Below are 12228 nucleotides of genomic sequence, written 5' to 3' on the forward strand. Positions count from 1 at the left end.
ACCCTCATCCTATCTAATCTAAATAGGTTTGCAAAATTTAGTCACATTCTTTTTATTACATTGCTAAGATAATAGTAAGGAGACTACTCCCCAGTGGACTTCCATGCCTCCTTTGAGGACACTTCATTTTACTTGCTACTTGAAGGCTGTTAATAAATCACTCTCCAGTTGAGTACAGTTCAATGCTGGGGAACTTAGCTTATTTGACATTCACATTAATTATTTTTATTACACCAGGAGGAACTTTAATGCTGATTTTCCCCTTCCCTGCAAAGCCCTGTGGCCTCTAACAGACCCAATTCTTTCATAATGCCAAAGGGGGAGCTCCTTAAAAACCTGCATAGCTTAGAAGTTCTCTCAAGCATGCTGATCCAAACTCAAAGTTCTGTCAGATCAGTAGATTTAATGGATTCGTTTGTGTATAAATGTTTTGAGATGCTATTAAAATTCTTACAAAAACTGAAAGTGAAATGAGGAAGACTGATTGAGCAATCGACTAGAAGGGCGAATGCCAGGAAGACCTATTGTACAGTAGGGGCAGAGATGCAGCAGTGCAGGGAGAAGAAAATTCAGGAGAATTCTCCTGAGGGTAAGAGCCAAGCTGGCCAATGTAGTCAATGTAGGACTTCAACAAACACAGATAACAGGAAATGACCTATTCCTTGTGGTCACTTATTTTAAAGACCTGAACCTTCATAGTTCAAGGAGTGAAATGAATGACTCCACAGAAGGGAAGCAGTCACGCCTTTCTTGTTGTTTTAAGAGAAGAGAAGAAATGAAACTGAAGGAGTGTGTCTCCATCCTCCCCCAGAAGGAAAGCCCCTCTGTCCGATTCTCCAAGGATGGAACGCTGCTAGCCTTGACCTTGCTGCTAGCCCTGGTGTCCTGCTGCCTCACGGTGGTGTCTTTCTGCAGGGTGGCTGCCCTGGAAGCAGAGCTGAGGAGCCTCCGAGAGGAAGTGCAGGAACACCAAGCTGAGCAGCGTCCAGGCCCTCTCCAGGCGGGAGCAGCAGCAGCCAGGGCAGCTGTGCAGGAGGCTCCAGCTGCCACCTCGGTACTGAAAGTAAGTTTGCAGCAGCTGAAGCCCTAAGCACAGTTCTCCCTGCAATGCTGTCTCCCCTACCTCAGATGTCTTTGCTATAACTTGAGGTTTTTCTCCTCATAGGGGATCTTTGCACCACCAGTTTCAGGAGAAAGCAACTCCAGTCAAAGCATCAGGAGTAAGCGTTCCATTCAGGGTCCAGAAGAAACAGGTACGTTTGGGGCACAGAAACTTTTCAGAGTCAGAGATCCCAGACTTCACAGGTGTGGAGGATAGCATCAGTTAGGAGAGCAAGAGGTGAACATAACCTAGGAACTGTGAAATTTACCATTTAAACCAAATTTGGCTTGACAGGAAGCCCGAGCACTGGCAGGTTTAATAGGTTGCACAGCACGTTTTGTTCTCAAATGAGGAGATTTGGGCATAGGAGTATTTGTGTGTGCTATACTTTAAGTATAGGGAAGGAAAGGTAGGCACATATTTCTCATCAAATAGATAGTTCACTTCTATGTCAGAAGCATTGTCCATCACTCTAGAAAAAAAAAGCACTCCATGTTAGTGTAGAATTGGTTTTTGTCTAATTGGGTCATAGAAGTTCAGCTAAAGACAAGCATTTCCTGAGGGTGCATTGGATGCTGTGAAATCAAATGAAGCAGGTGTGTTTTTTCTGCTTTATTTGGTTTCTTGCTTTAAAAAAAGTTTATCCTATACACACATATACACTGATTTTAAAGCTTTTCTTTAGTGTATGCTTTTTCAGGAGGGCCACATATTCATAATATTCATGTAAGAGTTCTTTAGTGGTTTCTGTCTTTCTTTATGTTCCACTCGTGCCACAGAATGTTATAGATTTCTGAAACCTCACATCTGTTGGGGCCTCCTAAATGCACAATTGTAGTTCTTTCATTACAGAGATGAAGAAGATTTGCATTGCATTTACTAGTATCACAATTAGCAAATCCTTGGCATCGTTCCCCCTTTATATTGAAGAATATTTTTTAAGCACCTAGAATGTGCCAAGCAGGAATGTTCTTGGATAAGTATTGTCACACCTATTGTTTCCTTTAATCTTCACAGTGAGTGTGAGATAAATACAGTATGTGTAATTATTTATATATATTTACACTTCTGAAGAGGAATGCACGAGTGACATACAGACTAGGTGTTCTTCTATCAGACACACACATTAGATGCTCTGACTGTAAACTTATTTTTCACTGAATGCTTTATTCATCAAAAATATTTTTATTTTATAAAACCATATTTTTATCTGGTTATATCTTTGTGCCAATTATCAGAAACAATTATGTTTAAATATTTTTAAACTATGAAACACTTGTATTTATACAATACTTTAATACATCAGTTATTTTTATATTTTGCATTTTATCATTTATATTTTCTACATAATTGAAAAATATAGCATTTATACGGGTATATTTTGTGTTCACTTATGTATGTATTGAGCACTTTTTCTATTGCTGAGTAATTCTCACACATCTACATTAGCTTACTCATAATAGTTATTTAACATAAACATTTCCCTTTTTCTTTTCTTTTCTTTCCTTTTTTCTTTCTTTCTTTTTTTTTTGTTGTAATGGAATATGCCAGAATTTTTGGTGAAGATCTCTAATGTTTATGAGGACTTATATGTTCAATATAAATTTAGTAGGTGGAATATCTGAGCTAGAAGGATGTACACCTTTATCACCCCTGCTACCTTTTGCCTATTGCTTTTAAAATTATTTATAAATGCAGTTAAAATGTAGTGTACAAGTTCTCCACATTCTTATAGCATCTTATCTTTTCAAATGTATTTAGACTAGTTTAGTACTTGTAAAACAGTATCTCAAATTGAGTTTGTTGCTTGCTTGCAAATAAGAATTAACTTCATTCTACATATTTTAATAACTTCTAATTGCATCTTCTGCTAACTTTTATTTATAACTTCCCTCATTTGTCTCTCTTGTTTTTTATAATTTTAATATACCCCATAGTAGACACATTGTGTATCAAAATTTTTATGTTAATATTTTTACAATATTTTGCTGCTTTTTAAAAAATTTATTTTAATTGTTCAAGTACAGTTTTCTGCCCTTTATAATATTTTGCTGCTTTTTAAAATGTGTACAGAAAATGTGCATCTGTATATATATATATTTGTTACAATTTTCTATCTTTTACTACCATCCCAGCCCACCCACCCAGCCCTCTCCACCTCCCTCCCATTTCCACCCGCCTCTAGTTTTTGTCCCTGTGTCTTTATACTTGTTCCTGTAAACCCTTCCCCTTTTCCCCTGAAATTCCTTCCCCTCTCCCTTCTGAACACTGTCAGCCTGTTCTCTATTTCAGTGTCCTTGTGTATATTTTAATATAATAAACTTTTCTGTTTGATTTTCTCTCATACATCAAAGCTGAAAATATATTTGTTCATAACCTCTTAAATAGTCTAGTCTATCATCTGCTATTTTGACTTTTTTATAATTTAGTGTTTTAGCGTGGTATTTAACTCATAATTCCTTCTGGCATTTACTTTGTTAGATTATGTTATATTAGCTTCAACTTCCCCTTTCATCTATCTTTTCCAAACTACTGCTAAATATCCCAATCAAATTTATTAGATGATACTTTTTAACTTATTTGCAATGGAAAGCTTACTGTATTAAGTTCCTCATATACAGTTGAATGTATTTGGAGACTGTTTTTCATTGATATATTAATCTGTTTGCACAAAATATTTTAAGTAATTTTGTAATATAGTGAGTTTCAATATGTAGTAGGATCAGATGCCTCAGTCACCATCATCTTTCTTTGCTGGCATTCCCCTGCCTCTACATGTTTGTTTAAAAATAAACCTTACCTTTACCATTGCATAGAGGGTAGAGGCTCATTACAGCAGATTTAAGAAAAGAATAGAGTAATAAGCCAATAACTCCTTGAGTTTTACTTCCCCAAAATATACTCTATTAATCTTTTAAAATCCCTCCCATGTTCATGTGTTTACATATTTGTGTTTTTATGGCACCAAAAATTGTATACTGATAAAAAATTGTCCCCAAATAATTTGTAATTTTTAGAAGCTTAGATATTAACAGAAAATTCTGAGTGAATCATAATATACCCAGTTTCCACAGTCCATGAATAGTCACTGTTGTCATCATGTTTTACCTCTACTTTTTATAAACCCTTAATATAGTATACAGGGATGGGCAAAGTAGGTTCACAGTTGTTTGTATGGAAAATACTACAGTAATAAATAATAATAGAGGAATGAAGTCTGTGTTTAGTGTACTCACAACTGTAAACTTACTTTCACCCACCCCTGTATAATGTACATACAGTACATATAGTATACAGTATATATCATGTACATATATTGTACATAGTACATACTCATAACATCCATAGGTATGAGATGGAAGGTTTGAAGATGAGAGCCTTAGTGACAGGTAATATATACTATTCCTTATCAATAAAATAGCTGGGATGTTGTTATAAACACTATTCTTTTGTGCAGGGAAAATTTATTTTGTTTAGTACTGCTCTAAAATTAATGTATATACCCAAGAATATTGTCTGAAGCTCTATGGTTTTGTTGTTGTTATTTGTTAGGGTCTTTATTCTGGAACCAAGAAAATTCTATGCAGTTTGAAGCTATGCAGTTTTCCTTTTTTTTGTTGTTCCATTTAGTTGTTCTGATTTATTTTCAAGAAGACTCAAAAACCTTTGGTTGTTCCTTTTACTTTCAAAGTTTTCATTTATGTTCCTATTTATTAATTTTCTATATACATTTTTGGACCATTAATATTTTTTGGAATTTAAAACTGAGGAAGAAAATGAATTTTTATGTTGTTTAATTGATACATTCAAGAATGTTTAATATCTCTATTAAATATTAAATTTAATTTCCCAACAAAATATGGTTTTTCTTATATGTTTTACTATTCTTTCAAAGTTAAATTAAAAAGTTTTGTTGCTGCTTTAGAGTCTTAGCATTTTCAAATAGTTTGTTAAACTGTTTAAAAATGTACAGAATTTTTAATAAATGATAGAGCATTTGATCTCATGCTTATTTTTAAGCCATGGCATCACACTTATGGATTTATAACATACTTATGGATTTATACTTAACAGAATTACAATGGTTTCAATTTTTATCTGCTGTCTACATGTACTCTTCAATGACAGTGTCATTATTTTATAACTATGTCAAAAATGTTCATAGCTAAGTATTGCCAAATGACAAATAGAATGCTACCTATTCTTATTTTTTAATAAATCTAGCACACATTTCACCAGCCACTTCAATTTTGATTGTATATAAAATTTATAAATGTATTTCAGTGTGTTGGTGTAGAAAGCCTGACCTCCCTAGCACACAATAAGCCTAGTACTGCATCAGTATTTGGTACTTAACTGCATATCCTCTAGGAAAGCTGTTGTCTGTTTATTTTTCCTGTGTGTGCAAGTAGAACCTTATGTGGCCTGGATCCTTTTTCTTCTTCTGTCTGTTCATCATAACACTTCACACAGTAGGTAGTCTATTAATATTTGTTGATGGATTTTGGGCTCAATATGAAGCAAGGTAGAATGATTTGGGAATTCCTTGGAATCATTTTGTTGAGGGGATTTTCCCATGTTTTACTTAGAGACCAACTTAAAAATTTTTAAACTTCACATTTAAAGCAATTAATTAACCAAAGAATGAGCCTGGTCACAAGGCCAGTGGTAGTTTGGGAATACCTTGCCTCAGACCCTCTTGGTGTACCAGGTAGACACAATTTGAACTGGAAAGTCATAGAAAAGCTCCCATATGTAGCAACCTCTTTTTCCTTTTTTTAAATGTTCCATTTTAGTTCTGATTCATTTTCAGGAAGACTCCAAAACCTTTGGTTGTTCCTTTTACTTTCAAAGTGTTCATTTATGTTCTTATTTATTAATTTTCTATATCTATGTGCTATATACATCTATATACAACTAAAATTTAATGGGTTTCTGGTTTTATTTAATTTTTTATTTTAATTGAAGTATTATTTACATATAGAAAGAGTAAATATCTTAAGGATACAGCTTAGTGGATGTTCTTAATTACAGCAGTAGATAAAGGGACCACCATCAGCCCACACACCTACTTGCTGCTACTTGCAGTTCTCCCAAGGGCAAATTCTGCTTTTACTTAATTTTATAACTTGCCATTTAATTTTTAAATTGGCTCTATTTTGTTTTTCTTTAATTATATTGTATTTCAATGAAAGTCTCATTAAGTCTCATGTGTTTCATAAGATAATTTCTGATTATAGTTAAACAAACAGAAATGTGGGGAAATCCAGGATCAAAGAATTGCCAAATGGCTCATATTGACCAAAACTTCACTTTTAAGCCCACAAAATATATTTGCAGATATTCCTAATTAAAAATAAATAACTAAAGTGACAATGGCTTTGAAAATATTACCCATTACAATTTCTTCACAAGTGGGATCATGATGACCCATATTTTGAACTCTCACCTGACTTTACTCATTAATTATATTTATCGATTATAAACTTAGATTCATAGAAATGTATTCATTTTTAAAACCTAAAGATAAGTGTTTTTAGAATTCAACAAGAAAATTAATTCTTTCACATAGGCCCCTAATGAAACCATTATTTTAGTAGTTTATAAGTAAAATCAGATAGCCTTTGTATTTTCTCCCTTGTTATTCATTAGGGTATTTAAGGGTTATTGGAAATCCTGTGTTTTAAGTTACATAATGATAAAAAAAATTTTATAATGTTTATTATACTTGTCTCAACTGTAATAATAAATAGCTGTGAAAATATGAGTAATTCCAAGAAATATCGAATCAAGAGTGCCAGTATTTCACCTTCTACATATTTATTGTAAGATTTTGACCAAACTACTTTAAGTTATTTTTCTTCATTTTTAAATAATTTTTTAGTTTGGGCTTATTTTAGAATTATAGAAAAGCTGCAAAGATAGTGTAGGAAGTGATCATATATCTCTCATCCAGTTTCCCCTAATGTTAACATCTTACATTACCATGGTCCCTTTGTCACAAGTAAGAAGCTGACATCGGGACTTGGTTAATAATGAAACTTGAGACTGTTATCCGAATTTCACCAGTTTTTCTACTAATGTCCTTTTTTATGTCCCAGGGACCATCCAGGACACCACATTGTATTTAACATTTTAAAATCAAAGTTTTGAATATAGTACACATAAGTTAACACCTTATATTGTAACTTAACTATTTCTCTGGGGTAAACATTTTTAATTGTAAAAAGGAAAAATATTAATACTATTTTTGAATCTTTTTTCTTGAAATTCATAATCTATCTCCTTTGCAAGGAAAGATAGGATGTCTGAGTCGTCTATAAAGCCCAGTCTTTGTTTCATTGACATTCTTGGTTCAGCTGTAACTTTTGCCAAAAGCATAAAATGTACAACTCAACCATACAGTTTGTATCAGATTTAGGCTAACTGAAGCCTCTTACCCAGTAAGGGCGTGTTCCTTCCTAGAACATAAACAGCTGGCTGCTGCCATGGTGATCTTTGACCAGATTCTCCCCTGACTGTTATTTTAACCTCCTGCTTCAATAACGAGAGCCTCTTTTTTCAGTGTTGCAAGAACAGGCTTCTGTTCAATTTCCAAAAAAGTATTTAAAATGAAAATAGTGACCTGACAACCAAATCTTTAAACCATGTTCTTGTCAAGTTTAAAGTTTTGGGAAACAGAAGAGCCAGGAAACAAGTCAATCAGTGCAGCCAAGACTGATACTGCATCTCTTCCACATATTCTACAAGCCTGCCACGTTCCAAGAATTGTAGTTGTTAGGTGTTGATTGGGAAACAGAACAGATAAAAGTTTATGCCTGCCAGTGATTACGTTACAACGAAGTAGAAAGACACAGAAAATAATCAGTAAACATAATTAATGAGTGAATTATAATACTAGAAAATGGCAAATGTATTGAGTAAGTAAAAATTTTAGAGCAGGGTTAAGGGCAAGGAGAGGGGAAGAGGATATGTTTCTATTTCAGATAAGGAGGCCAGGGTAAGTCTACCTTCTTGAAAGCTCAACACTTCTTTATACTTTCGTTTTTTTAAAAAAATCATACATGGGTAGGTATTTTACACATAAATTGCCTAATGTTGAGGAATGCATTCCCATTATTCTGTAGGAATGGATCATACTAATTTTAATGTTTAATTATGCTTCTTATAAGTGAAGTTCTACTTAAAAACTGCATTGGGAAGTTCTTTATTATGCTGGGATTTTCTTTTAAAGGGTATGCGCATTTCTGAAGAGTTACAGAAGAAACATTTTTCGCAAAATAGAGTGAACAGCCACTGTGAGAAACTCTGAGGTAGCCACTCTGGAATATATAGAAAAGAGAAAAGGGAAACTAAGTTATTGGGTGTGTTCCATATGTAAACTCTGGGTTATGTCCTGTTGATCTATGATCATTTACCCTCTCAATAACACTATTAAAGTTGTCATAATTGTCTTTATTTTAGATGGTAGAATTGAGGCCCAGACAGAATCAATTCTTTCTCTCAACAAGCTAAACATTTAGCTAAAGAAATTAAGCAAAATTAATGCAAATTTTAAGATAATAAACACTAAGCTCTTTAGCCTCTACGAAACACATGTAAATTATGACTGCAGTTGATCCTTATGACACTATGAATAAATATTATTTTCATTATATAGATAAGAAAACATTTCAAAATTATGTCAGTCTTATGACTAAACAGCTAATTGGTTTGAAAAGTGAATTCATTATTTATTAACTGTAAATTCTGAGTTTTTTCAATTATGCCAGCTGTATGTGTTTACTGTTCAGGTAAGACATCAGATTTGAAAAAAAATTACTGAGTCCTTTGAGACCCAGACTTTTATTAATGTTAATATTATTACCAATGGGAGGGACATCTTGTTTGGAATCATAAAATGTTAGTAATGATGATTATACACTACAAGATTATGTACTCCATGCTAGAAAAGTGTTAAGATGGATTTGGAAGAATTAGGAGATTTGGATGAGAGAAGATTGTATCCTAGAGTATGGTAACAATAATAAAACAGGAATACAGAAAAAGTGTAAGAAAATGTCTTATTTTAGTGGGTAGAAGAGGCATAACACATGCCAACACCTTTTAAATGTTTAGTCTTTCAAATGTTTAAGATTTTTACAAGTGCTGATTTATTGAAGTGTTTTTACAAGTTGAAGCTTTCCTCCTCCTCCTCTTCCTCCAATGGCTAGGCTGTGTGAGACAGGGGAAATTGAAAGTAACTACCTTTGACAACTTTTGACACTAGTGAAGCCATGCATCAATTCATCCTTTTTCTCTTCTAACTCTTGCTTCTAGAGCTTGATAGAGAAATAAAGAGTAAGAATTTCAGGAAACTAGTACACAGGCACTTACTTAAAAAATATAATAGCATGCTACTGTTCTATAGATGAAGATTAAAAACTTTATTATTGAGGATTATTTGTTAATGGAAAATGTTTTCAATATAACCATGGGCCCAAAGATTTGTTAGAGTGTCAGATATTATGAAATGTTTTCTCTAAATTTATGAAAACTATTTCCTCTAAAGCATTAATTTAAAGGATGGGTTTTTAAAGAATTATTTGGAAAGGTTGGATGTTATGATGTCTGTTTTTTTTCTAAATTGTTCCACAGGTTTTTCTCTTAGTCTGCTCAAACTAGACAGTGCAAATTTGTAAATGACGGTCCTTGATATCAAGTGACTCACAGTCTAGGGAGAGAGACAGTTAAACCATTAGTGTGTATAGTGAAATGTATGTCAATAGATGTACGTACAAAGTGTAGTAGGATCAGATATTTAGGTAGTAGGATCAGGGAAAGAGTTGATATTTGATCTGAACCCTGAGGATGAATGGGCTTCCATGAGATGAAAAGGTGAGGAATATTTTATGCAGAGGAAATGGCAGATACACAGTCATGGGTGCATGAAGGTGACCTCCTTTTCTGAAAATGTGTGTTTAAGTATAGCTGGGTGAGAAGAGTTCATGAGTCTGTGAAAGTAGACTTTGTTTTTCTGTTCAAGAATGGCTACTGAAGAAATTTTACACATTAGAACAGATGAAATTGAGGTTTAGAAAGATAATTATAGAGAGAATACAATGATGGACTAGGATTTGTGGAAAAGAGAAGGAACACAACTTGGTGAAATAATGTAATTGTTAAGAATGACAAAGGTGAAAAATCTGAACACAGGGTACCCTGCTCCTCATCTTCCCATTTCTATCTTTTCCCCTCTCTCTTCCTTTCACTCATACTTTCTGTGTCCCTTTTCATATACTCATGACTGTTAGTTTTGTCTGGAATATTCCTGTTCCCTTCTTCCTTCTGATTTCATTAAAGTGTGACCGTTCAAAGAAGCCTTCTATTTGGGTCAAATGGGATGTTCTCTCTCTCTCTCTCTCTCTCTCTCTCTCTCTCTCTCTCTCTCTCTCTTATACAATTGCAACTTTATTTCTGTTTTTATCATGTTGATTCATGTATGTTCTCCCCATGGAATCAGGCTTGTATATAAAGTTTCTAGCTTGGACAACTCAGAGGACAGTTATATAATCCATTAAGGGAGGGAAAAAAAAGGAGTAAGTGGTGAGCGTGTGAAGAAGATAAAGAAATAGATTTGGAGCATGTTGAACTTAAGGTATCATTATGGCATCCAGATAAAACTGTCCAAGAGCAAGTTGAAGATGTAACAACCACTTGTGCAATTTATTATTACCTTTTTCAAGAGATTCAGGTGTATTTCTATTTTTAGTTTTACCTTTCTTGACTTTCAGGCATGGTTTCATGTTGTTTTTCACTGGAAAGTTACTGAAAGCCAGTGACCTCTGAGTATGCATCATTAATCAAGAAACATTCTTTTTTTTTAAAGATTTTATTTATTCATTTTTAGAGATGGAAGGGAGGGAGAAGGAGAGAGATAGAGAAACATCAATGTGCGGTTGCTGGGGGTCGTGGCCTGTAACCCTGGCATGTATCCTGATGGGGAATCGAACCTGTGACACTTTGGTTCACAGCCCGCGCTCAATCCACTGAGCTACGCCGGCCAGGAAGAAACATTCTAAGATAATACAAAGGAGTCATGGCAAAAGAAAAAACATATCCTGTGGATATGATGACTCAACTATAAAATTAGTAATTTTAAATTAAAATATTTGATCAGTTGTAAAATGAAACAACATTAAATGAAAATAGTGGGGTATTTTTTTTTCTTTTTTAGTTCTTAATGCTTATGAGTCTCTGTAAAGGGCCACTGTCTTACATCTCCTACATTGCTTTGGGCAGAGAACCTAATCATATTATCAGTGATACACGACAATGCCCAATTAATGCCTAAAACTCTACACACGCACACAGAAAATCTTTAATTCAAATATGTTTCTTTATTTCCATTAGCTATAGTTATTTCTATTTTATTTTATCAACTCCTTCCCAGCCCTCAGAAAAACAGCACCTCTTTCCTACTCCCCAAGGCCATTATAGTACTACCATCTTTCTGAATTCCCCAGAATTGAAAACTTGTTGTTATTATTAGTTTTTAATTGTCTTTCAAATGCATACAGTCATTAGTCACAGACTTATAATTTGTTCACAGTTTATCTTCAATACTTCATTTGTATAATTGCATTTTAGACCAAATTATACTCATGTTATATTTATTACAAGTCAATAGCTGAAACTTTGCTTGCTGTTGTCTCCCTTTATAGCAACTCATTCTACACATAGACACATGTATAATCAACACTTATCAGGCTGGCCCTCCTCAAGATTAAGAATTTCTGATTTTTTTTCTGTTTACTTCTCAATCTAGCTCTCCAAAAATTCTTTTAAAACTCTCTCAACTCATGGTTTCATAAGTTGCCACCCAAGCAAACTGCTTATCGTTGATCAAATAAAACTTTATAATCCAGTTGTCCATACCTAAATTCTTATATTTCCATTCCAGTAGAAATGTTTATCCCACGGCAATCATTTCTTCATTTTTTATAAATCTATATCCAGCATTAGGTCAATATTTAGATCTTTAAAAAATTCTTCTAATTAAAATTTTTCATCTAGATATGTGAGAACTATGAGAAATTAGTAGGTGTAGGACATGTGAATTGGGCAAATTGTGATGTTTTTCATGG

General features: G+C 33.7%; 1 protein-coding gene across 1 annotated transcript in view; it reads left to right on the top strand.

Annotated features, from left to right (window-relative positions):
* Positions 1-369: 369 nt before the first annotated feature.
* Positions 370-12228, top strand: part of TNFSF13B (TNF superfamily member 13b) — a 39991-nt gene continuing 28132 nt past the window's right edge. The window contains exons 1-2 of the mRNA XM_028526696.2: positions 370-1063; positions 1166-1253. Of these exons, the coding sequence (XP_028382497.1) occupies positions 713-1063; positions 1166-1253 (439 nt within the window). The 5' untranslated portion in view covers positions 370-712. The remainder of the gene's footprint in view (positions 1064-1165; positions 1254-12228) is intronic.

This window comes from Phyllostomus discolor, chromosome 11 (assembly GCF_004126475.2).
Source record: "Phyllostomus discolor isolate MPI-MPIP mPhyDis1 chromosome 11, mPhyDis1.pri.v3, whole genome shotgun sequence".
In the NCBI taxonomy this organism is placed as follows: Eukaryota; Metazoa; Chordata; class Mammalia; order Chiroptera; family Phyllostomidae; genus Phyllostomus; species Phyllostomus discolor.